This window comes from Mixophyes fleayi, chromosome 6 (assembly GCF_038048845.1).
Source record: "Mixophyes fleayi isolate aMixFle1 chromosome 6, aMixFle1.hap1, whole genome shotgun sequence".
Lineage (NCBI taxonomy): Eukaryota > Metazoa > Chordata > Amphibia > Anura > Limnodynastidae > Mixophyes > Mixophyes fleayi.
In genome coordinates, this window is record NC_134407.1 from 42,116,569 (window position 1) to 42,144,232 (window position 27,664).

Consider the following 27,664-nt stretch of genomic DNA (forward strand, 5'->3'; position numbering starts at 1 on the left):
TTGTATATGAAAATATGTGTTTAATGACACTTCTCCTTTTAACAAACATTGACAACAAAGAAAATGTATGTTACACTGTTTCAATGTTTAGCATTTCTTATCAATCATCACCATATTCTTTGACAGTTTCAAGATTTAGAACACATTAATTCTACTCAGAGGATGAAAACAGAAATGTCTATCACGGCACTTGTCAGGCTGGTCTATTATAACAACAATGCAGATGTAAAAATTGAACATTTATATTTATAATTTAATTAAACAACAAAATAGTTGAAATGGAGGGAGTTATTCATTTGTCAACAAACATGTCGTTCTCATTGGGCTGGAAAAATGAAAAGGCTTGAAATAACATTTCAGTTTTCTCCCCATCAGCGTTAAAACAGCACTGATAATCTTAGTAGAAACGTCCACACAAACACTCAGCTGTTGCTTTGGCTGCACAATGACATTACGTCACCTATGGATGAAGCAACCACGGTGCACGCAGCTACACTTGACAAATCAGAGCCCATAAGGCACGCTGCATGGCAAGTACGTATTGAAAATTCCCACCAAGGCATTACTCTTCAGGCATTCTTTCAGTGATGTCTTTTTTGCTTCTTGTGGCATTTTCAGATGACTGCTTATCCTTCTTAGGCGACCTCCTTCTAGAAGATGCTTTGTGCATCACGGCAGATTTTTGAATTCCAAGACGCTTCTTTACCTTTATTCGAAGGAGATCTTCTCTACCAATCTCAAGCATCTGCTCCTCCCAAGACTTCATTTCATTCTCATACCTGATCTTGTCATCTTCAGCCAACTGAATATACATCTGTAAGAACATGCAAAAGATGCTAAGAGTACTCACTATATGTTATAGTTTAGCCAAATCTCCAGAACCTACTAAATTTTGACTGAATGTTTCATACACACTAAAATACAACCAAAAAAACCCACAAACAAATCTGAGCTTCATATTTGCAATTAACATTAACTTTGTGCATTACAAGTGATAAATACTATTTTATCCATTTCTTTAACTCTTTACAGTAACCAGAGAGCAGATATTGCGGTCACTAAATGGATTAGGGAACATGTCAAACGCAACTAAAAACCGCTTTCTTGCAAGGTCAAAGCACTTATTGTATTTATTCTTCAACTCTTGCAAGTCTGTGTACAGCTGTTTTGAAGAGTATAGGGATAACACATGAGCCGGCATTAGAATGGTGACTGCAGCACAGATGTTTTCAGCACATGTGTGTAGGACATTTTGAAGTGGGAGGGGCTAGGCCATGTGGCCACTCCGAGCCTATAAATGTTCACATTTAGAGGAGTGATTCGACAGACGCTTGTCTGACACGCATCTATATAACACATGTAACAGTTATTGTTTCTAGTATTATTAGCTCTCTGATAGAACAAGAATGGAGGCTATCCTCAAAACAGTGTCTTCAATAAATACAATATAAAAGTATGAGATCTACTATTCAGAAAGTTCAGAAAGCAAGAAACTGCTACGATTTGGTGATACTTCCGTACGCAGAGACATGGTCATTAATTCTTACTTCTAAACTCTCTGGGGCTCTTTTACTAACAATGTAGTTGGGTGCAAAATGTTCACGAACACTAACAGTTTTAGACTGCTCATATTTATTACAAATGGACACATTACACGTATAAATTACCCAAATCAAAATATTAAAAATCTTAAGTGATTAGAAACTATAGTATTTAATGAATATGATCAATTAAAATCTTGATCATTATGTGGTATAAGATTTAAACTATTCTAATAATAAGTAGATTTTTACTCACCGTAAAATTAATTTCTCTGACTCCATTGGGGGACACTGCGAGACATTGGGGTATAGTACATGGGACTAGGAGTTTAGGCACTTATCAACTTGTTTGATCTTCACACTCCTCCCCTACTATGCCTCTCCTCAGTTTTTCTAAGTGCCTAGGAGACAAGTCACTCGGGTACAAGCTCCTGCCTATACATGTATTAGTTTTAGATTTTACATGTTTTTACTTTAATCCTTTTTCAGGTGCAGAACGGGACTCGATCTAAAGACACAGAGGAGTGAATAAGACTTCAGCTCTGTTCACTCCAGGTCCCAGCGCAGGAAGCAGGAGCCCAGGCTCTCTTTCCTAGCACCTCTGCCGGCAGTATCCCCCTTACAAATGAGCAAAAGGGCCACATGTTTTGCGGACGGGAGTGAAGCTGTAGCAGCCTCTCCTCCCCGCCCCCGTTACACATGATAGCAGGTTGCCCCTCCTTTCTCCCTAGACAATGAGCAGCGGGGGGGGGCGGAGCACCATTCGCGCTCCTTAGGAGGCGAATTGATTGCCTAAGATTGGAGCACATGCATCCTGGGCAGGTTAACAGCAGCGTGTTGTGCACAAAGCCATCAGCCGGATTATTAGACGCGCTGGCTGGCGGAGGCAGCCATATTGGGAGAGGAGTTGGGGGAGGTACTTCCTATACACACCTCCTATGCATGATAATAACTGTTTGTTGTGGTTCTGTGCAAATTCCTAAATACAATGCTACCAAATGAGACCTACTGCAAGTTGTGGTGCGAAACAATTTAGTGAGGTATATTCCACAGACTTTGATTTCTAAATTACAGCACTGGAAATTGTAAACACCACTGACCAAATAAGTGAATCTATATAAAGTTAATAACAGACTCTTATTACATAAATGAAGCATGATAGATCACAAACACTAAATAGTTAATAAAGTGGATGAACATATATTCGAATCAGTGCACTGATCTAGACACACTAACTATCCAAATATAGTTTGGGTATTATAACAAAGATAAAAAAAATTTTTTTTGTTCTTTGAAGAAATCACTTCTATGTGATGAAACGCGTCAGGCGAAGGGAGTAAATGATCCTTTATCACCACGAGGATCTTTGCAACCAATATCGACTCACAGTCTGCCCCCGGGGATTCCATCCTTAACGTGAGAGCCATTATGTGAAGTGGACCGTGATCATTTGGAAATGTCCCACAAACCTGCAGCGTGCCGTTTCAACACACGGTATTTATATGCATCAGAGATTTATTTGCTAAACCTGGAATTCTTAATACACTGCTAGTCTGTGGCTATGGTTAATAGAGATCATTGTGTCTCAAGTACAAGCTGACAGTTTGCTGGAATTACAACTCTGGTTCTGAGTGCACGCTGTTAGTTTCCTGTGTCAATTACTTTACATGTATACATAACTCAATATTTTTGGTTGCTGTGATTTGGCTACATAATCAGGAAGGCTATTAAACATAAGGATTGTTTCATGTGTTCAAGAACAAATCAGATAATGATGGACTGATTGATGTACTGGATACAGGACGTTGTGGATCAGTTTAATACAATATCTCAATGTTTGAGGATACAATATCACAGAATATAACATTGTGGGGTGTGATGAACACTTATCTGCAGTGGCACACTGAATTTTTGAGGAGAAAATATTAAATATAATTTTTTTGTATCTTTGATATAATACCCAAACTATATTTGGATAGTTAGTGGTGTCTAGATCAGTGCACCGTTCAAAATATATGTTTATCCATTTTATTAACTATTCAGTGTTTGTGATGTTTTATGCTTTTTTTAAGTAATAAAAGTCTAGATATTCATTTTATATAGACTCAAGGATTCATATGTGGTGAGCGGTGTTTTCAATTTCCAGCGCTGTAATTTTTAAATCAAAGGGGTTTTTTTTTGCTTAAGAACACACAGGTTCTTTACAGTTACAGGGACTGAACCACCAATAATTATTATAGCACATAGTCTTTCAGCGCCAGAATTTTTTTTTCTATATTCCAGACAACATAGGGAAAAATTGGCAATCTTTAAACATGGTGTTCCGAATTACAGAAAAAAAAACCTTATTCGTAAATATCTAAATCACAAGCATTATAGGTAATAGATTCAATACTTGTAATTACAAAGCACTGAACATTCCATAGTGTTCTAGTTAGGGAAGTTAAAATAGTGGACTACATAGAGAACAAACTTAAATACAAACTGGGAGTGGCCACTCTTTGCTAGAGTTTACAATTTAAAAGGGTGGGTAACGTCCTCGCGGCTGCCAAATCCCTAATAGCTAACCATTGGAAGAGCCCTGACCGCCCTACAACGTCGGGCTCTTAAAAACCATGTCTGGCATATTGTAAGCATGGAATGTATTACTTACTATCTCCATGGCAAACAATGCAAATATGACCTTGTATGGGCCCCCTGGTACCTTAGGAAAAGTCATAATTCCTTGACTACCTCTGCCCCGTCCTCCACTGTGACTTTTCATTCCCATCGCAGATCGGCATCTCTAGATCCTTCAGCCTGGGCACCGTGCATCTCGAAAATACGTGGCAAATGTGTTACATTTGTTTCTTGTACATGCTGTTATTTACCTGTCTTCCTGTGTCTAGCATTTGCTTTGATTTGATAAGTGCTTTATACCTGTCCACTGCCCCCCCCCCCTAGTTTACCTTTCCCCTATAAGTAAGGAAGAGTGTTTGTATTATAGTGCTTATTGTTCATGTTTTCGTCTATTTCCTTTAATAATAAAGTATCAAAAGGAAAAAAAAAAGGGCTGAGTTACAGTAGCAACTCTTACCTGTTTTTGTGAGCTAGGCAGTGTTTTCCACTTATTATGCAGACTGGTCATCCTTTCCTGTAAAAAATAAATAAATCACTGTTTAAAGCCCAATTACAATGAAGTACTAACAGCAGCATAATATTGTTCAAGATGCAAATCTGCACTTAAACCAGAAGTGTGTTGATTGTTTAACATGTAGTACACAGATAAAAGCTAACTGGGTGCTATGATTTTAGTGAATATTTACATTTTTAAACACTGCTAGTAAATAACAAGAGTCTAATAAGTTGTGGTATGAAGGATAATATCTACCAGATCTATTGGTTATGAATGTAAAAGGGCATGAAAGGTAGGCCCTGGTAGCCATACAAGATAACCAACAGAAATACCTCCACAACTTGCTGTGTGTATCGCAGATCTTCGTTTATACAAGCTGAGTTTTTTGTGGCTTTTTTTCTAGTAAATCTCAGTGGCGTTTAAGGGCTCCTCTATATGCATACATGCGTGTAATACTTTTTATTTGCAATGATTTTCCTCTTAGATACCTTGACCTGTGCTGCCAGCAATACCAGAATAATAACTAAATATATGATCCAGCATTATGGTTGAAGTATTCTGATATGAGATAGTAGTTATGTGCTCATTGCCTCAATTTATAGGGGCCGATTCAATTCGGCCACGTTATTCTAGCAATAAAGCGGCGCCAACAGTATTACCGTTGCTACAGTAATTTTAACTCAGATCTTTGCTCGTGGCCCCTGCACACTATTACTAAAGTAACGGTAATAGTGCGCAGGCCGCGCTATTCTTAGAACATTGCGTCCGAATTGAATTGGCCCCATAGTGTTTTTACTTTTAAAAAGGTATATGATGTCGTGCACTTGTAATAATAATCAGATGGTGTAGTGAATATATAATTAATCAGATCATATAAAAAAACAATTTTATTTCTCAATTGTATCTATAAAAAAAAATCCATAAATTAATAAAATCTCAAAAAGTCAATGTCAGACCATTAATTATAATCCTAATTGATTGCACTGATCAAAATTCAACACACTAAAAAGGAGATAAAAACGCATTGGATTATGCCCATATCTGCCTATTGACACGAACAACCAGGAATTGCACTGCGCGCGGGTTCCACTGTGGAACACACACAATACACTCTCCCTCCTCTCTGCCTCTCCAGTTATTGTGGCTGACAGATCGGAACACCAAGACACCGCTGGGTACCCAGGCTAATACACGCTACCGGACCAATAAAGAAGTATTCAGATTTCCATCCTTTTGGTCTTGGAACACACCGATTGGTTTCTGCATTAATCATGTTTGAAGTCATGCGGTGACTACCAACAGAACCTTACCCCATATGAACTTTGCTATCAATTGTGCTTATTATCAAGATTGAAATTGTACGTTGACTATCAAAAGAATTTACCTACTATAGACTGTGATAATTTTGAACAGTCTTCTGTCTACCTTTGTAAAAATAATAGGTATCAATTGCCCTCCAAAACGGACTTTGGAGTAATTATCAGCAAAGATCTATGAACTTGATCTGATTAGTCATTTACGTGTGTGTTGCTGTTTTAATCTGTATAATTCTGCTATTTAGCGATTATTATTATGTCACTTTTGGTGGTTATGTAATTTATTGTTTTTACGTGCCTATTTAAGGTTTTTATCTTTTTTAGTGTGTTGACTTTTCATCAGTGCAATCAATTAGGATTATAATTAATAGTGACATTGGCTTTTTGAAGATTAATTTATAGATTTTTTTTTTTAGATATAATTGAGAAATAAAATGTTTTTATATGATCACTACACCATCTGATTGTAAGTACACTATACCATTTTACTTTTAAAATAAAAACACTATAAATTGAGACAATGAGCGCATAACTACCATCTCACATCAGAGTACTTCATCCATAAAGCTGGATCATATATTTATTCTTTGTAATTTAATAGGTCTGGACTACCTATAGATCTACAGCAGCTTTAGTATACTAAGCCATTGGTCCAAATGTGATTACTGAGTGCCCAAATACACCATGCATTTTGTATTAACAGTAGCAGAATGTTTAATTGCTTTACTAAAAGTTTATTGTAGTAATCAGAATTCAAAACATGTGTATAACTGAGCAATACAAATATTTCAAAACAGAGGAAATCTTTCGCCAATGCCAAATTGAGGGCCTCTCATTCCCCACACCTACATGATATAGGAAATCCATTTATTGATTTGCAGTCAAGTGGCGTTTCACCTGGTATAATTTGTTTCTTAGTCTAAACAAGAAAATTAATAGTGTGTTAGAATTTATGGGGTGGGGGTAATAGGTGCCTCGGGTTGCCCCGATTAGAATCTGCCCCTAGAAAAGGACTACACTCTTGTTGTATATTTTTATCCAATCAACTGAACAGCTCTAATTCAGCCAACTAGTATTATATGAGTATAAAGATGGCGCATGTTCCTGTAAGATACCTGTCCCTGCACTGTTGTGTTTCTTGTGACCAACAAATTCAAGCTCACACTTGAATCCATCCCCTGTCTGTCCTGCGTTAGCCCAGCATCCGGTACCAGCTCTCAGACATCTATCCAGCAGTTCTGATCCACAGTTAGCATTCAGGAAGGACTGGCCAAAGTAATTAGCAGACAGATGCTGCAGCTGCTTCACACTGGCCATGAAGTGAAATTGTTTCCTGGTGCTGGTGAAGGCGCCTGGTAGTGTGCCGGGAGAAGTCGTCGGTGGTGACTAACTAGTTACCCGAGACCACCAAGATCCTCGAAGATGGCACAGTACACCTATCCCATCATGGGCTATTGCATTTAACCTGCTCCCACCTGAGGCTGTAGAGCTATATGGTTATGAACTTTAAGGCTAGTCTCATATCACTTATTCTTAACTTATAATTCCTACAAAGTCAGCAAGATATATTAAGAATACTTCAATTCCCATGGCTTATTAGAGGATACTCTCCAGCAGTTCATGTTATCTTTCTGCAAAAGCAAATGTACATTCATCAAACCAAAAATACACAAACACTATATTTTAATGAGGCCTGGCTAAGATATGTGGTTTCCAAACTTTGCTTTTAATATCCAAAGAATTAGATGCCAGTTAAAGTAAATAGTGCATTCACATACCGATAAGGAAGAGACTTCATTATCATGAAAGTGTTCAGACATGAAAATGTTAAAAGCATTACGATATCCTTTGGGTTTTCCCAGCAACGACAATTCCTAAAAAATTAAATTGTAAACTAATGTTAGACACAACCCCAACCAAAAACACTTCATATGCCTGTTTCACTGAAGCATAACTTACAAAACCACACACAAATTTTGTTTATAAAGGCCTATTGATCTGTATGTAGCTGATCACATTACATATTGCCCATATAGCCGCCTATTCACATGGGCTGGTATGAGGAAATACGCAACATACATATTTCTCTCTAAAGCCCATGGTGAATTGCCAGCAACAGAGGACAAAGGCGAACAAAACACAAGTGTGGACATGCTCTAGTGCCTTCAAAACCCCTCTGCAAATAAAAGTGGATTTTAAAAGCATGTCCACAATAGTGTGTGTGTCTATATATATATATATATATATATATATATATATATATAAACACACACACACACACATACATACACACATATACATACACACACACCCCATCATCATCATAACCATTTATTTGGAGATAAACAAGAGGGTGGGTTGCGCTATCTTGATATGTGTAAAGCAGCCAAAGATTAGAACCTGCAAATGGACAGGAGGGAATCCCTACCCTCCCAAAATGGATTAATACGTAGTATATCAGGTTCTGGGCGCTGAAAATAAAGCTTGTGTGGCGAAAAGAAGAGTTATTGTTATTTATTAAACATTGTAAAAAATGATTGGTCCGGCCGGAGCCAATGTTGATGCAGCAAAGACAATATGATAACCGTACAGAGATCAAACAGGTACATACATATATATACAAATGGTGAAATGAAATTTCACCATATATGTATGTACCTGTTTGATCTCTGTACGGTTATCATATTGTCTTTGCTGCATCAACATTGGCTCCGGCCGGACCAATCATTTTTTACAATGTTTAATAAATAACAATAACTCTTCTTTTCGCCACACAAGCTTTATTTTCAGCGCCCAGAACCTGATATACTACATATAACCATTTATTTATATGGTGCCACTGATTCCGTAGCTGTGATGTGAATGAGTTCTCTACTCATTCACATCAGTCCCTGCCCCATTGGAGGTTACAGTCTAAATTCCCTAACATACATACATACATACATACACACAGACAGACAGACAGACAGACAGAGAGAGAGGAAGACACTAGGGTCAATGTTGATATCAGCCAATTAACCTACTAGTATGTTTTTTTGGAGTGTGGGAGGAAACCAGAGCACCCGGAAGAAACTCACGCAAACATAGGTAGAACATAAAAACTCCACACAGATGAGGCCATGGTCAAGAATTGAACTCATGACCCCAGCGCTGTGAGGCAGAAGTGCTAACCACTAGGCCACTGTGCTGCCCTAAAAAAAAAAAGTGCGCGTAAAAGACTATTTGACTGAAAAATTACATAAATAAAAAGAGAAGCCTTATTGGGGGTAGGAGGAGAGTGGTAATTACACACTGGAAAACGCAAAACTCAAAGTCCCTGCTGGGAGAAATCTTTATCAAGAATGGACTTGGCTTGCTAAGGGACAATGGAACTGTGGAACTCCTTAGACTGTTTTCGCATATCATGTAAATATTGCCATTCTGCCCAAAACTGAGAAATTCTGCCCAAAACTGAGAAAGGCAAGGGCAAAACCAGTTGCTAAGCAACTTTACCTTTTTAGGGCTATGTATCAGTGGGTGTAATCAGCATAGACCTTTCTATGGGTCTATGCAGGTTAGAAAAAACTCTGGGAAAACTATTGAAAAGACAAAACATGCCTCTCACTGGGATGTAAAGACTAGGGTATAACATTCATGTGAAGAGGCATTGCTCACACACACTGTGTTAATGACAGAACATTTTCTAGGTGGTTACTCCAACCAGCTACTAAGAGTAAAAGTGTGAATATTGACAGCAGGAGAGGACGTTTTTCACTGTTTCAGCTCAGTAATGTATAGGAAAAAGAAGATCACGTTTTGAATTTAAGGAAAGGTTTTCCTATAAAGAGGAACCTGGATGTTAACGCATCTTACCCTTTTCCTTTTGCTGTGTTTTCTCTTTACCAGCATTTCTTTCCTTTGTCTTTTTAGTAGGTCCAGTTCAAAAGGACTCAGTTTATCTTTGAATTTTCTCATTTCATCCTTGTAATTCAAGTAGTCAGCATTTGCAGCTTCTATGTAGGGCTAAAAACACAGAAATGGAAAATTAAATATAGATGCTGGTTTAAGACTGAGCCCACAGAGACTCACTGTACAAAAGGCATAAAACTACTATTTGCAAAAAGTGCTCAAAATTAAAAACTGCTAAGGTTCTAAATAAGGAAAAATGAAGTAACTAGTTTTATGTGCATGCAGAACACGAACAAGCAATAACTGTGGGAGAGTAAATGCCACATTTCACAACACCACTTTTTTGTACATCGCTCCCCGGTTGCAGGGTTTGTTCCTGCTGATCCAGACAACAAGAACAGCTGTATGAGAGAATTACCAGGGTTGGCATTATGCCAAAGACTGCAGTGTAAATGCTGGCAAAATTTGCTCAATGGTGCACCAAGAAAATTGAATTTTTAACCATAAAAATGTAAAAAGTTAATGAAAATTCAGCCAACTTCCCTTACCCCAACAGTGTCAGGACTTGTTAACAGCCCCAGCAAAAGCACTGAGGTTTTCAATTAGTGCTCTGACGGTGTAGATTCAATACACTAAAAGTGCCCATTAGAAGAGAAGCCAAAGTAACTGTAAGCATACAATATTTTTTCCATTATTAAAGACTTAACACTAAACTGTAGCTATTAGTGGACCTATCCTTTAATGAAAAAAAAGTACACAATAAAAAGCAAAACATATTATTTAGTGCAATTCACATGTTCTGTATTGTAACACTTTTTCAGATGCAGTTTTTTTAATCCAAAATATATCTCCACGGATCGCTTCATGAAAGGCAAAGACATTTTTTAAATCAAATACATTGTGCATTCCTCATTTTCTTCTTTATTACATTCATCACTACCTCTAAATAACGAGAGTTTTAAGCAACTCTAACTTAAGACTCATTTCTTTATTCAAGTCTATCAGTCCTCCTAACTTTCTTGTCCTGGCTCTGTCCCCTAGTTAGTACCACCCTTTATGTGTCTCCCCCTCCCTTTAGGTTGTTAGCTCTCATGAGCAGGGCCCTCTTTCCTTGTGTACTCCTTCTACTGTTCCTTCACCCTCTGTACCTCTTGGCCTGCTTCCCTAGCCCTGTTTTCCCTGTTTTATTAATCTTCGGCCTTCTTCTTGCTGATTTCTACCATTTCTTTCACTATCTGTCAGATATAATCTGATTTGCTTTACCGTGTTACCTGTGTTTGTATATATTTGTGTGTCATGTTGTGTCTTGGTTTTGTTTTCTGTATATGTAATGTACGGCGCAGTGGACCCTAAGTCAAAGATAATGATGATAATAATAATAATAATAATATTTCAACATTTGACATCTCTTCTCCAAATCAATTATTGTCAATCAGTTCACACATATTTACATGCTGGTTCATAAAGCACTGCCCTTCTGAAGAAAGGTTCTCTCTGTCATTTACAAACACTGGGTGGCACACCGAATTCCAAGTAAGCAATAAGAAGATTTTTACTCACCGTAAAATCGATTTCTCTTACTCCATTGAGGGACACTGCGAGACACTTGGTATAGTAGGTGGGACTAGGAGCTTAGGCACTTATCAACTTGTTTGTTCCTCACACTCCTTCCCTACTATGCCACTCCTCTCCAGCTCAGACCTCAGTTTTGTATAACCAAGCCAGGAAGAAAGGAGAAGCAATACAGAAAATAGCACTACTTTCAGAGCAAGGGAGGGTGCGCAGTGTCCCCAAATGGAGTAAGAGAAATCGATTTTACGGTGAGTAAAAATCTTTTCTCTTTCCTACCTTTGGGGGACACTGCGAGATATTGGGGACAAAGCTGTATCTAAGGAAGGGATTGCTCTGGAACGGCTGAGCGCAACATCCTGCACCCAATGCTCGCATCAGCGACTGCAACGCCATGCAACCAAGAAACTCTGCAGAAGACTTATGCTTTGCCATCCTGCACAACTGCTTTACCGAAGCACCCCGACATGCTGCCCAAGAAGCGCCAACCGTCCTGGAGAGTGAGCACTAAAGTCACCAGAGCAGGATAAGGAGCGCGAACATCCCACAGAATGGAGGAAGGGATGTAGCAGGCATGAGACTGTCTGGAAACTGATAAGTCCCACTATTAAGTGTCCGAAAGGACGAAGAGGACATATGTTACAGGGGTAGAGACCCTGCGGTCAATCTGGCACTGAAGAGCATGAAGCGCCTACAGCCGAAGAAGCGTGTCACACGAAAAGGAGGAATAAACAATGAATGTTTGACCACAAGCTCCCGAGTCTAGTGAAATGCAGATACTATCCTCTGAACCTATAGTGACTGGAGCGACGCTTCTCTCTATCCTACTGGAAAAGTAAAATGTGGGAGTGCAATCCACACTATCGCCACCAAACCCCTGCGAACAGGGGTGATATGTAAGGGAACACGCCTTACCCGGGATAAACATATTTTCCCCAGAGTCAGCAAGTGAAAAGTGACCAAATCAAGCTCTCTGATCACCCAAACAAGATTTCACGGCTTCACCTCACCAACCAAAGGGGGGGCTGAACCAGAAGAGACGCTCGAAGAAAGGACTGAAGATACCGTGGTCCTGTAAACCGGTGCTGAAATTGATGTAGAGGACCGGGAGCTGCACCGCGCGGGAACATAGGCAGAGTCCCCTATTAGAGCAAGCTTGCGAAAGAAAGCGACTTAGAGGGCCAGCACTGGGACGTGTGAAAACTCTTGGATTCACACCAAACGCTTAACTCTTTCCAGACCTAGGAGAACGGATGAGGAAAGTGGCTCTATTGAAGGTACCAAGCAGCTCCCTGTGAAGAACCTCTGGCCCTAAGGGTAGGGTTTTCCAAAGCCACTGCGCCAAGCTAGACAATATAGAGTGGCAGAAAAAAAACCACACGACCGTTTAGATTTGGCTAGAGGTAGGCGGAAGGGAGATGTCACCTCCAGCCGCCAATGTCTGAGAATAAAACACTGCAAGGTAAATGAAGGGCCCCAGAAGCTGGAAGCCGAACTCTCTAAGAAACTCCTTAGCACCCGTGAGAACCTAGGACGTGGAAGCGACAGATACACCAGACTGAAGCTCCAGGGAACATCCTGGCATCGTAAAAATCTCTAGAATACGAGCAGTAAAGGGTGACCAGAGGAATAAGTATGGCCGCCCTGGAGACAAAGTCCAAAGTGGGCAGCACGGTGGCTTAGTGGTTAGCACTTCTGCCTAACAGCACTGGGGTCATGAGTTCGATTCCTAACCACGGCCATATCTGTGTGGAGTTTGTATGTTCTCCCCGTGTTTGCGCGAGTTTCCTCCCAAAAACATACTGGTAGGTTAATTGGCTGCAACTAAATTGCCCTTAGTCTCTCTCGGTCTGTGTGCGTGTGTGTATGTATGTGTCTGTGTATGTGTGTGTATGTTAGGGGATTTAGATTGTAAGCTCCAATGAGGCAGGGACTGATGTGAATGAGTTCTCTGTACAGCACTGCAGAATAAGTGGCGCTATATAAATAGATGATGATGATGATGAAAGTGCCCCCAAGACTCCAGGGCAAAGAACATGTCCATGGCGAGACCTTTCCCCATGGTAAATTTCCTGCCTGCCGAGACTCTCGGCATCCCACTTACGAATGCCTTAATAAAAGGACAAAATTATGGGAACACACTGCTCAGGCCATAACATGGTCGAGTCTCACACTGCTCTCAGGCCGAGTGTTCCCCCATGATGCTACAGAAATGCAACAGCCGTGGCATTATTTGACTGAATGTCTAGAGTATTCCTGATCAGGACCTGTTGGGTCCTGAGCACCAGATTGAAAGAACAGTCTTCCTGGGAGGACCCAAAAAGACCCTGGAACTCTAAGGATCTTATTAATCTGCAGACTAGAGCATGTCAGGACCGGGTTCCAGGACCTGGTGAACAACAGACCTCACTTCTGACTGTTTGGCTAACCACTGTGCGAGAGACAGACATGTGCAGATTTGGACAGAGTGCTGATCTGCGAGTCCAATAACCCGGGAACCAGCTCCTACCAGGAGAATATCGCTCTGGAGATGTTGAGAGTAGAGCATGTAAACAAATCTACCCTGAACGCCGGTATTCTGTATTCCAAAAGCCTCATGCAACTGAGAAGGGAAAACTTCTCAACGCACCAGGTGCATCTTTTTCCTGTGCTGAAATGGGAGGGCCCTTTCCTCTGGTAGGAAGACCCTGTGGGACCCAGTATAGAAGCTGAGGTCTTAAACGTATCTGCTGTGACAAATTGAGTGGGGACCTGTGAAGTTTGTGCATTCAGACGTGTGCTTTCAGGAACCATATGGAGATCTATCTGTGAGAGAGAGCTGAATGAGCCCTCAGAAAGTGGTCGCCCAGACAGGGTCTTATCGTGACTCGCCATAGCCCTGACTTGACCGCCAAAACCTGAGAGCTCCACGAGGTGCAATGTGCAGAATGAAAAGGCCGGACCCTGAGCCAGAACTGAGATTTCTGTACTGCCAAAGGGAAAAAGACACCGGTGCCCCCTTCCCGACTGGTACATGTAAGAAGGCCTCCATGATGCATTGGGGCTCCCTCTGTTCACTACCTGCAATGACTGTGCGTAGTGACTACATCCGAAACAAGAAAATGCAGGCCTGCCTGGTGAGGGACTGCCAGCTTAAATGGAACGAAAAGATCCGTCTGTGGGCCAGGAAGATATAGGAATAAAATGCCCCAACCCTCAGGAATACCACCAGGTATATAGGTTCCTCACTTTACTGCGCCTGTGTAGGTACTATATGCTCCTATAGGAGCCAAGAAGCGAGTAAGCGATGGGGTGCCATCCAAACATTAGCCAGCAATCCCCAGACTCTGTAGTCCTGTGTATTTTACAACAGAATAAACAGGCTACCACTCACTGTAAATAAAGAAGTATAGAAACACAATACCAGGATAGAAGCTGAGGAGAGACAGAGCAGGGAAGCAGCATGCACTCAATGTGTCTCTGTGTTCCAGTTCCAACGATGGCCGCCGTCCGCGCCAGGAAGCTGATGGGGAGGGGAAGGAAGTGACCCTTTCAGATCCTCCCTTATTATGGCTGCCTCCATGTATCGCCGTTCAGCTCATATGAACATACAAGTTAACCCGTGCATGATACTCATGCATTCTAGTCAAATCAAGCTACTTAAGGTGTTAAAAAGGTTCTTGTCATGCATTTGGACCATAGCCCAGGCCTCAACCACCAACCACTCCCCACTGTCACCCCCGGCAACCACCAACCACTCCCAACTGTCACTTCTCCTTCAAGAAATATATATATTTTTATTTTTTTTTAAATCTTTATAAACACTTTTAACAATTAAGAAATTAAATTAACAAATTAAAAACATCTTAGTATACCAAATTTCAGCCCTTTCTGAATTTTTTTTTACACACACACTAAGAATTTAGTAGGTCAGTGTATAACTCCGCCCAGCAGGTGGCGCTGCAGCTTGGTTTTATTTTTTCCACACACACACACACACACACACACACACACACTAACACACGCCACTAGACATTTATATTATAGATGGCTGTCGGCTTCCAGAGTCCCCACGCATTGCTAACTGTCCAGGCTGTGTGCACTCCTCACAACAACTGAATCTCCTCCTAATAAGAGCGATCGCTGTCTCCGTTCCTCTGCTGCTCGTGTCTAAGGGCGGGGTGAACTTGCCGACATGTCGGGCGGGCGGGGAGGAGAGACTGCTACAGCTTCACTCCCGCCCGCATTTAAAGCAATGTGGCTGCAGCCGTGTATATTGCCGATAAATATATAATATTTTTGCCCCACAATAGCTGCTGCCATTGGCAGACATACAAAATGTAGCCCCCTTTGCTCATTTCTAGGGGAGACTGCCGGCAGAGGTGCCAGGTAACAGAGACCAGGCTGCTGCTCACCTGCACTGGGACACAGAGTGAACAGAGCTACAGTCTTATTCACTCCTCTGGGTCTTTGGATCGAGTCCCGCGCTGCATCTGAAAAGGAATTAAAATAAAAACATGTAAATCCTAGAAGTATAGGCAGGAGCCTATGCCGAAGTGACCTATCTGCTAGGCACTTAGAAAAAACTGAGGTCTGAGCTGGAGAGGAGGGACATAGTAGGGGAGGAGTGTGAAGAACAAACAAGTTGATAAGTGCCTAAACTCCTAGTTCCATCTACTATACCCCAATGTCTCGCAGTGTTCCCCAATGGTAGAAAAGAGAAAATATTTTATTAATTTATTGAATGTCACCCAAAACTGAATTTAATGTAGTTATAATTTACTACCACAGGCGAGTCAATGTATTTGCGCCCATATCCCTACTTTACCAATGATGTGATATTTATAGGGCTCCTTTGCGAGACAAGTTTACTCAGGCTGTCCCTTCAATGCCACATGGGTGTCCCTTTTTTTTTCGTTGACTTGATGGGGGGTAAACATATTACAAATGATTTCACTCTCATTCCTAGGTAGCTCGAGAGCTATAGTGTGTTGTACTATTTGTTGTATTATCATCATTTGATCAATTTTTGCCTTCATGCCCTCAACTATTTGCCTGTTAATATTTATGCTTTGTTGTTCGTGAAAATCAAAATAAAAGTTACATTTTTTTTATTTCATTGCACTTGTATCAAGTAAACACTATGGTCACAAACTGATAAAAGTAGCTGACCTAGACTACACGCTGATTTTTACGCTATAGGGTACAGTTCATTGGATACACAGTCCTGTCATATGTGTGAACACAATCCAAAAAGAAACTATGTCAACACGTTTCAGATTTCACCGCATACTTATTGTAGCAGAAGGCAGGAAAGTTTGTTGTGCAGCTATTGACTGTGATAGATCAGGTGTCATGCAAGATAAGATTATATATATATATATATATATATATATATATATATATATATATATATATATATATATATATATATAATTCACATGTGCCTCCTTCATAAGAATGTCGGTAGCCAATGCCAAGTAGACAATCCTACTGATTTGGCCCCCAGGATCTTAGCAGGAGAGTAGTACAGCGCTAGATGAAGTAGTTCTTACCCCAGGCAAGTAGATCTATGCATTCCAGTGCTGGTCTCACACACACACAGTACGATATTACAGGTGATATTTGGCCCAATTTGGGTGGATATTGCAGGACGTGTGGCACGAAAATGAGCGCAGTGCCCAATAAGGGAGGTGGCCACAGATGAACACTATCAGCTTGTGTGTTTGGTCAGCTTAGTATATGTTTTTGAAGTACATTCAAAACTAAATTTTGGGTGGAGTTCTCTTTTAAAAAAAATGTTTACTATGTATCAGCAGCAAATGCTATTATTATTACTTTAATATATATTAAAAGTTGCATGCATATTGCTTTTGTTTTATTTGCATTATCACAGGTCACACACACTTATGCTAGTGTCGCTGTGGCAGAGAGGATCTGGGTTTTACTCAGAACATCTTTTATTGAGGAAACAGCGGTGATGATGTCACCAGATGGGACATATTATTATGCATGAGGATTGCAATCTCTTTAACTAAAACCAAATCGCTATTTACAAGTGAGCCTGGTGCCTTTGACAGCCTCTTAAGACAGTATGAGTGCGAATGCCATGTGACATATGGTTCACGGTTATGGCCTCCCAAGTGTAGACAAGCACCAATGTACATTCTAAATCAATGGCTGGAAAGCAGTTAAGGTATATCAAGAATACATTTTTTGGGGGGTTTATTATCTAATTTGAAAATCAGTAGTTACCTTTTTGACAGATTCTGAAAGTTCTTTCCATTCGAGTGCAAGTATTTTAGGGATTTCAAGAGGCTTTATATCTGCAAAAATAAAATATATTTTTTTTTATTATTATAATAAATTAATAATAATAATAATAATAATAATAATAATAGATAATACCTGAAAAATAATATTTGTATGAGGTTAATTGTGCATTCTAAATCTAGTGGATACAATTAAAATGGTGCCATAACCCATAGAATCCAGATGTTTTGTTTAAACTATCCAAGAAATTTACATGAATTAACTAGTAATATTATTAGGTGTTAGAAGAAACACCATGTTGCAGGGTGGGTGGGGGGGACAGAAACAAAACAATTTTCTCCAAAGCCATCAGGGAGACGCTGCTACCTTGGGTTGTGTGAGGTGCAGGAGCTGGAAATTAAGGGTTAACTGAAACAAACTCTGAAGCTCCTCACCTCTCCCAACCTCAACGCTCCTCAGTTTATAACTTATTGTGCCCAAAAGGATAAGGTAACAAGGTAAGTAAACACACAGAACTGAACACTGAGCGTAAAGGGTGGGGAACTCAGTTTCCCCTAGATGGATTTATAGAAATGACTTTAACAGCAAGTACAAAAATCCTTTTCTGCTGCAACATATCTGGAGGACACTGCTACCTTGGGGACGTTCCAAAGCTACCCACCATCCAAAGTCAGCATCTCTGGACGCATAAACATGAAACCGGTAAAATCTGGTAAAAGTGTGGACAGAGGACGAGGTGGCTACCTGACACAGCTGCTTGGTTGAAGCCCCATGACGCGCCTACCAAGAAGCACTTACTGATCTAGTGGAGCGAGTCAAAACACTTTCAGGAACCGGCTCAAGTGGACCCGATATATCTGGCCATAGTTTGTATAGATGCCGGACAACCCCGCTTGTGCGCGCCACAGAGAACCAGCAGGGAGTCAGTCTTTTGAACTCCCGAGGCACTGTCCGGGTAAATCGGAAGAGCTCTGACCACATCCAAAAAGACCAGCTGTTCGTGGTCACCAGAAGAGCCAGACCACTGTAAGGAGTGAATGACTATCTCCCGATTAAGGTGAAAACGGGATATCAACTTGAAAAGCAGGAGATGCACAAGACAGTGCCCACAATTCAGAAACCTGTCTAGTCGAAGAAATAGCTAGAAGGAAAGTCATTTTCCAAGTCAAGAACTTCAAATCCACCTTCTCCAAAAGGTTCAAATGTTGTAAGCTGAAGGACCAAATTAGGATGCCATGGCGCCATATGGGAAACAGAGAGAGGCTGTATATGCAACACCCCCTGTAAGAAAGTCTGGACCTCTGGCATCAGAGCCAACTATCTCTGGAAATACATCGAAAAGGCAGAGACCTGATCTTTAAGGGAACTCATTTTCAGTTCAGTACATCCTGAAGTAAAGAAGTAGCCATGAAAGAAAAGAAGGAAGTGTGAAATCCCTTGCGCTTGCACAAATCCATATAAGTTTTCCAGACTCTATGATAGTGGCGTGCAGACATTGGCTTTATGGACTTCTGCATAATTTGGATCACTTCCTCGAACAAACCTTTAGCTCTCAAGCTACTGGTGTAAACAGTCATGCTGTTAAAGCCAGCTAAGAAGGTCCTGGTGGAAGAGAAGACCTTGAGAAAGAAGATCTTCCCTTGAACCTGCCGACATGCTTAAAACATCGACGTGGCCTATCTGGAACCATGAGAATGACCAAAATCACCTCTCTCGACTTTTTTTTAAAAGTACAAGGAAACATCAAAATTGGAGGGAAGAGATCAACCAACCTGAAGTTCCATAGAACCCTCATGGCATCCACTAGGGCTGCCAGCGAATCCCTGGTCCTGGAACACAACAGGAGCACCTTGCTATGCCGGGAGGCCATCATGTTCACCTCTGACTGACCCCATCTCTGTTTCAGCAGACTGATTACTTCTGGATGAGTAGACCACTCTCCTGGGAGAATGGAGAGCCTGATATTGCTGGAAGAAATGTTCCGCCAAGGACAGGATTCGAAAAGACTCGTTGATCGCCAGGGAGCTCTTGGTCCCTCCTTGCTGATTTATTCACGCCACCGTCGTGGCATTGTCTGTCTGAATCCTGATGGGCTGTCCCTGCAGGATCGACTTGGCCCCATCAGAGCGTTCATCACTGCTCTGAGGTCTAGGACATTGGAGAGAAGCAACCTTGAGGTCTATGAATGCTAAGAGTTTGTGGCCTCTAGGACGTTGCTATTGGATCTGAGCTACTTCATCAAAAAACTTGCTGTTCAAGGACTTGAGGTTCAATGATATGCCTGGTTTTAGAACCAGAAAAAGGTTGGAATAAAACCAGAGTCTTTTCATGCTCTGCAACGGGATTACACATGATGGAAGAAGAGAGTTCTTAAGAGCTTTGCCTTTTCCTTTGGCATGTGGAAAAAAAAAGGTGAAAAAAAATCTCTTTGGTGGAGGTACCTGTGGATCCAAGCTGTAACCCCCATATATCATTACTGTTACCCACAGATGAGGAGGATCTCCAAACATCCGCAAGAACAAAAGACGGGCTTCAAGCCTCCATTGGGTGGGGGGAAAGCCCATCATGTTGCCTGTATCTGAGTGCTTAAGCTCTGGGCATCTGGCCGCCAGAGCTGTCTTCCCCTCTGCTGAAGCCCAAGTGTTTGAAGGGGGAACCCTGGATGAAGAGGACTTCGGGCAAAAGGGGGCCCGAAAGGAACAGAAGGTCTTTTAGACATAGACAGGTTGAATAGGAGCAAGGGATTCTTTCTTCCAGCAACCTGACAGATCATTTTGAACGGACTTGTCATACAAAGGACTTCCAAAGTTTTCTCAGATCAGAGACACACTGCTCACCTGGCATATATCCTAGAGTTGGTAGAAGCTGAATAATCAAGATAGTCAAGCACTTCTCTGATATGCTCCACAAACAGGAGCATTCCGACTAAAGACTGCAAACCATACAAGAACTGATAAGACCTGGGTTTCCATGGCCTTGGAAACTTACGTTGACACCAATAAAAGTCTAAGTGCTGCACCAGCAGCCACATAGATGGACTTTAAAATGTTTTTTGTCCGTTCCATCCTTGAGCGAAGCTGGCGCAGGAATGGGAAGAGTGGTGACCTTAGAAAGGTGAGCCATTGAAGTATCTACCTTTAGCAGTAGTTCCAACCTAGCCATTTTCTCAGCAGGCAAAAGATATGCCACAGGAAATTTTTGAAAGTATAAGGAATTTCTTCTTTGGCTTAGCCTAAGCTTCACCCAGGAGCTCAGATAACCAAGAAGATGAGAGAAGAGAAACAACTTTTTCTTCCTTCTTTTAAATAAGGCCACCTCAACAGATTGAGAATCATCCATGTTTAGCATGTCCAGGGCCTGATGCACTACTATAACTAGTTTGTCTATGTCCTAGCCTCCAAATGATTTGTCCTCAAATTCAACAGAATCCTCTGGGTCTGACTTATCCACAAACTTCCCCTCTTCCTGCATAGAGAATTCTGAATCAGAATGCTCACAATAGAGAACCCAAGAGAGTGGCTGACGTTTCGTGGGCTCTGAGTTTTAGGAGCCTCAGGTAGCTTCTCCAAAGAAGGCGGCTTTCTAGCCAGCTTCAAAACAGACTTTTCCAGCATTTTGGTCCAGGCAGGTAACTGCCTGGGCAATATATGTGGAGCCCATCGCTACCTAAGGGACTAGAGCAGCAGAAAGAAGCAGTTACAAGACCTCTCTAGAACGCACAGCCAATTTAATCAACACAGCAAAGGACTGTGCCAGGGATCTCACCCAGGCAGGTTCTGCAGTGTCAGATGCATCCCTCCCAGGTGTGCGTGAGTCACAGTCCTTGGCTTCATAGTCCGCACACCAGGCATCAGGAACTAATACCTTTTTCTGACATGGTAGAAATGGTACGTTGTAGCAAACAGAGCATGACAGAATCTGGCACAGAAAATATATATTCTGGGAGCGGGTGAAGAATGGAACAGGTTGCTCTTTTGTAGCGGCCATCTTGGAATTGACGGTGCTAATCACGCTGTGTAAACAGGGGACTCGCTAATGCAGAGAAGAGCCCCTGTAACCTCGATCCCCCTTCAAGGAACCACTGGAGACAGGTGAGATGCATGTCGGCACCATCTCCTACTATACCAATGCCGATTCACACACCCTTGCAGCTGAGTGTGAGAACAGGAGAACTGTAATTGTAGCACTGCTTGTAAAGTTGAAAAATAAATTGCAAAATAAAGTTTAAATAAAACATGAATAACTATAACCAGGATGCCATAGGCAGGCCCATGAAAACTTGCTCAGCCTCACTGGCACTTAAAATTACACTGGGAAACATTGGGGTTGGGAGTGTTCAATTTACAAGTTAACCTTTCAGCGACAGCTCCTGCACTCATACATAACCCAAGGTAGCAGTGTGCGTCAGATAGGATGCAGGAGAAACTGTAAACATGAAGGGACTCTTAACCTAAATATAAAAGCAATTCAAAGTGAAAATGCATCTCGAAATGTTCAGAAATATGTATAAAAATACATATAATTAGCAGATATTTGATATTGTATTTATATTTACTTTGCTGCTTAATGTAAGCTATTCTTTCCATTGTCCATCAAAGGAAGTCTGTGCATATGAACAAATATTCACACAATATTAAAACCTAATCTCCAATATCTTAATTTCGGGCAAGGTAACATTAACTTACATATTTGTAATATTACTTGTAGCTCTTTTATAGAATTTAACAAATAGTTAGGGCTCGTTTTAAATGCCTTAGACGGGTGTACCACCCAAGCCTTGACTCTGGCACCACAAATAAAATCACTTTCTAATGAATCATTTAACAATTTCCCCACCACCCTCCCCTCTCTTGCATTTCTCTCACCCCCATTAGACTACGGCTTCTCTCTAAAGCTGCATTGTAGCATTATTACATGATGACCGCATCCTGTTTTTCTATGCTCTCTCGAACAGATATATGAACAACCTCATAAATCGGTTTAAACATTCCTTAACATTTGTCACAGTGCACACTATCAAAATGAGCAATGGAACATTAGTAGGATCTTATTTACTGATCATATACTCATTGAGCATATGAGTAAGTAACATATTAAGTGAACATTGTAGGTGTTTCATTCAAAACACACCTCACTAAAAACAAAGAAACGTCAGGTGAGAGTTTTTAGCAAGTCTTAGTCAGTGCCTATGGCGTCAAAATTGCAGCTTCTGAACCGTCCTTCAATTCCCATTCCCCTACCCTACACAGCCAGTTGAAAGTAGCATATGAAGTTTATTTGCTGTTTGTACATTACTGAAACACAGAAGCCCTGGTCCCTGGGACTCCAACCAAGAAAAGGATCAGGTTAGTAAAATAAATCAAGTAGTAGCGCAGTTTTAAAAAGACCATGTCAAAAAATTAAACTCTCTCCCTAACTTTTTCTTATTATTAAGCTTAGGCTACCTCCATAGTACATCACATGCTGAGCAAGAAGCACCCACTGTTCACTGATGAGCTCTAAAAAGAGTGAAATAGGTTTAGCCAGACAGTCTATCTCAGCACTAACATGTGCCCTGCCTAAAATATCCAGTGGACTTATCAATGCAATCCTAAAATTAGGGTAGTAAACACATTTCACACATTGAAGATATGGGCTAGACAAGCTTTCAATTAACACATTACAAGTATCCTATAGCAAAGAATAACAGTTGTAATTAAAAATAAAGTGTATATATATATTTAGCTAAGATTTGTGGCTTAGTTTCAAATTTTTATTATTGATGTCGATGATTTGTAAGACGCCACAGTTCTGCGCAGACTATGGTGGAAACAGGGACATACAAGGTAGACAAAATAAATGCATACATTAAAACAAAGGGAAGGGAGGACCCTGCACATTAGACAGCTTACATTCCAGTAAAAGGGCAGAGCTCAGACTAGAGGAGTAAGGCTAGTTACACACTGGATATTTTTTTATCGGGCCAATCACCTGATAAATGACCGTTTGGCCACATATATCGTTAGTGTGTATAATCACACGATGAATTACAATCGTTCCAAAGTGCCAATTGTAGTTTCATTTAGTTGGTGGTACTGTTTAATAATCTCGTTCCAATCACCTTCCGATCATGTAGTGTGTACGCACTCACAAACACAATCTCCATAGAGTTTACAGAGTCATGGTCTTTCCGGTCGATGCCAGCAATGAATATATCCTGGTGACTAAATGCAGAGTACTGTAGATGGAATATTTTCTTTGTTCATTCCAAGACTGAATATTTTGTTTCAGATTCACAGAAGCTAACAAAATTCGTAAGGACTTGTGGATAGCTAGAAGAAGGCGGTTTTAATCAGTGTGACAGGAAGGAATGAATGAGTGGCTATTGCACTGTCATTCTCTAAATGACTAGAGGACCAGATGAACAGCACAACAGATCTGAAGGTAAATGTTGTGTAGTGTGTACGAATGAATCACCAGACCAGTCGGACCTTCAGTCATAGATACAATTGTTGTAGATAACAGATTGGTTGGAAAATTCTCCAGTGTGTACCGAGCCTAGGGAGACTGGGACAGCAGTGAGGGGGTACTAGTATGATAAGTGTATGTGGGAGTATGATACTCTCTAATAAAGAGATGGGTTTTAAAAGCTGTTTTGAACATTTAGGGAGTTTAGTTAGTCCAGCTGATAATAAATGTTAAATGGTTGCAAAAGATACATCATCATAACAGAGTAATTACACTGGAACCTGCATCAAACCCTTATCTTAGGCCAATATGATTCTGAACTCACCTGGGTACTTTTTCAGTACAGTAGGTCGTTGCTGAACAATATAACGAAAAAAGGATGTCAGAGGACGTTTCGGATAACCATCTCGACTAGGAAATTTCTTAAAATCATCCGGATGCTGACTTTTTGAGAACCATCTTGATGTTGAATGTTGCAAGGTTGAAACTGCTTCGGGAAGGCTGCTGCATCTGTAAATGAGTCACCCACTGATTAATTTTAAAACATTAATGAGCAAGTAAAGCCAAAGTTGTATGTTTCTAAACTGACTAATACATATTTATAACTGGACTGTTTATACTTCTATAATTATGTCCTCTAGGCTGCCATGTTAGGAGGGAGGCGTGGCTACAACTTAAGAGGCAGACAGTACCTGACAGCATGGCAGACTTAGTTAGCAAAAAGACACTGTGTGAATCAGTTCATTTAAACACAAAGGTGGGGTAAGCAATATCACAACCATTCAAATGCCTGCTGACACATCTTATTGATCTGCATCAGATCTCATTAAGAGCCTAAAGACGAGGAAAGCGTTTCAGCTGTCTGTTATCTAGTCACTCAGCACAAGCACCCAGTTTCATCTAATTTGATCACCCAAGTAGTTGAGAAAAACTGGACAGAGATGTATCTGCTAGGCACTCAGTCTAAGAAATCATAACCCAATTTGGTCACCCACATAAGTGGCAAAATTAGAAATAGCACCAGTTGTTTGGTACTCAGGCCAAGCAACCGGAGAACACAGGGTCCAATTAGTGTGGTCAGCCCACTAATTATATACAATCATTATCTAGTGGGAAATGTCATATTGTTTATAAGGGAATTATCATTATAAATCTACCATTAGTGAAAGAACATATTTAACGTTTTGAGACCCTAATGGGAGATGATCAGCTATGAAACGTTCCCTGTATGTAATTCATACCAAACAGCACTCACTCCCATCAGTGATTCCAAATTGTTTAAGCACTTTTTTAGAGCAGGGGGGGCATTGATAGCAATTTGCATGCAAACTGCTGTCAAACATATAGGAGCCCCAAACAGGGACTTAAATAGCCTTTTGATAACAAAGAGGACCAATCACAGAGAGAACAGGTACTCTTTAAAAAACAAACATAATTTCAAACACTGTGTGCAGTGTACACAGACTACTACAGATGCCAGTCATTAGGATTTAAATATTCAGAACAAAAAGCAATCAGGTAGGCTATTTAATTAACACAGCCATTAGGACTGTTACCGACAGGTGGATAATGAGCTTTTAACTAAGGATTTCTTGTGTGTGCCCCCCACCGATAGCGCACAGTATGATCAAACACACTAGAACAGTCTCCCTATGGTCCAAACGTTATGTTTCACTGAGCAATTAAAACTCCTGTAAATTAACTTCTGTAATTTTATTTAAAGTTTACTTAAAACCGCTATCCAGCAGAGGTCATTCTGGAAGCACTCTTGCAGTTCTAACAGTTGGGAAAAGGGGGAGTTTTGAGTAAAAATAAAGTAGCCATCCACTTTCATTTAACTTTAATTTGATGATTTCATGTAACCTTTAGTAAATATATTCCAGTAACTTTCCAGCTTCCTTCTGTGCTTTTCAGGCATGTTACCAGGGACAGTTGTTGTATCCCAGGTTGTCAAAAATAAACGCCATCCTGCTGTACAGCATACAAGTGAGGGATAGCAGCTTGGTGTTGTATACCAGTGCAACAAACACCACCACCTCCTCATATAAAAGACATTGCTGAACAATACGGAAGGAAGACATGAAGCAATATATTTAGTAAGCGTGGCAATATGCTATGCCTTTATATTTACATATAAGCCATATTTATTGATCCTAAAGATGACTGAAGACAAAGATTTTATGAATTGTAATCAATAGCCCGATTCATAAATGTCATCACTGAACAATTTGTGGAATATCCAATACGATTTTGACCATGTGCAGAAAATAAACTGGCATATTACAATTGTTCAGTATACTCACACATTCATAGCAATATAATTGTTTCCAAGTAATGTGCAAACATTACATCATTATTTTAGACTGTTCATCACATGACATGTAGCCATAATTGAATGAACTCCTGGGACAATAAAAGTAAATTTAGCAAAACTGACGTGTGTCTGTAGGCTGTGCCACATGGGTGTTAACTGTACTCTGTTCAGCTATCAACAATGGTACAGAGAAAAGAGGATCTCATATAGAGATAAGTCTTAACATGGTGGACGAGAGCAAGAATGGGGACAAGTAGAACATGTTCTACTTTAACCCATCAGTATTCCACCATCAGCTACAGACACTGGCATGCAAATCAGTTATTTATATGGGAGGTTCCTCCTCTCCACTGTTCACCTGTCAAAATTGAATGAAAGAAATATACAAATAATGTCCACGTCACAGGACCTAACTCTGTTGAAGGACTACAGAAGTCTCAATGCCTCAAATAGCTAATAACAAGAGAGAACTTAAACTTGCCTGCACTTCAAATTTGCATACAACGGTAACAATCTAGATTCTGCCACTGAATAGGACACGTGACATGCAATTTAAATGTTTCATGATGCTTTTATATTGGATCATGTAGTGGTTCTGTAAGCAAGATCATTATGTCAGAAAAGGTGTTAAAACAGGAAATCTATCCATACATTAACTATGTATTAGGGGTTAAAACTGGCAATGTATCCCCTGGAAAACCATGCATTATTGTTAAGAGACAGTGCTGGTAAGGTATCCAGAACTAGTTGTTAGTGTGTAATAAATCCACTGACTAACTGTGTATTGTTTTAAAATATAGCTAGATGATAAATACAGCAGATATTAGAGTAGATAATATAACCCCCCTAATAAACCACACAGATATTAGAATTAGGGGCTCAGTGCAAATAATACATCTAAATGTTTGGAGAATGTTTTTATTTATATATATATATATATATATATATATATATATTAGGAATGAGAACAAGTTATCCCCAATATTCCCCTTCACAAGTACTATATCCCACAGTATGTATTGGTAAAACGATTTATTGCTCCTCCCTCGCCCTATGGCTGACACCTTCGAGCCTGTGTGCAGCTGAATCCGGCCAAGGACTTTACAAGGAGCCCGACACCTCTCGCCAACAGAAGCACCATGTCTGCTGCAGTGGAACGGTCCTCCAGTCCCGCTCAGTCGCACTGCATGCTGGGACACCGCTCACCGACGTCACTTCCGGG

General features: G+C 40.6%; 1 protein-coding gene across 1 annotated transcript; it reads right to left on the minus strand.

Moving 5' to 3' along the window:
- TFAM (transcription factor A, mitochondrial) lies at nucleotides 1-27,648 on the minus strand. Its single transcript, XM_075216364.1, has 7 exons — nucleotides 27,507-27,648; nucleotides 24,454-24,638; nucleotides 17,664-17,734; nucleotides 9,825-9,974; nucleotides 7,751-7,846; nucleotides 4,618-4,674; nucleotides 1-814 (listed from the first exon to the last, which is right to left on the minus strand). Exons 1-7 carry the CDS (start codon nucleotides 27,581-27,583, stop codon nucleotides 563-565), a joined length of 888 nt encoding a protein of 295 aa, XP_075072465.1. The 5' UTR covers nucleotides 27,584-27,648; the 3' UTR covers nucleotides 1-562.
- Nucleotides 27,649-27,664: the final 16 nt, after the last annotated feature.

Coding starts and splice junctions, on each gene's coding strand:
- TFAM (XM_075216364.1), bottom strand. CDS start 27,583: ATGGTGCTTCTGTTGGCGAGAGGTGTCGGGCTCCTTGTAAAGTCCTTG. Junction 17,735..24,453: donor TGTACTGAAAAAGTACCCAG/GTGAGTTCAGAA, acceptor TTATTTTTGCAG/ATATAAAGCCTCTTGAAATC. Junction 9,975..17,663: donor TTTCAGAATCTGTCAAAAAG/GTAACTACTGAT, acceptor CTGTGTTTTTAG/CCCTACATAGAAGCTGCAAA.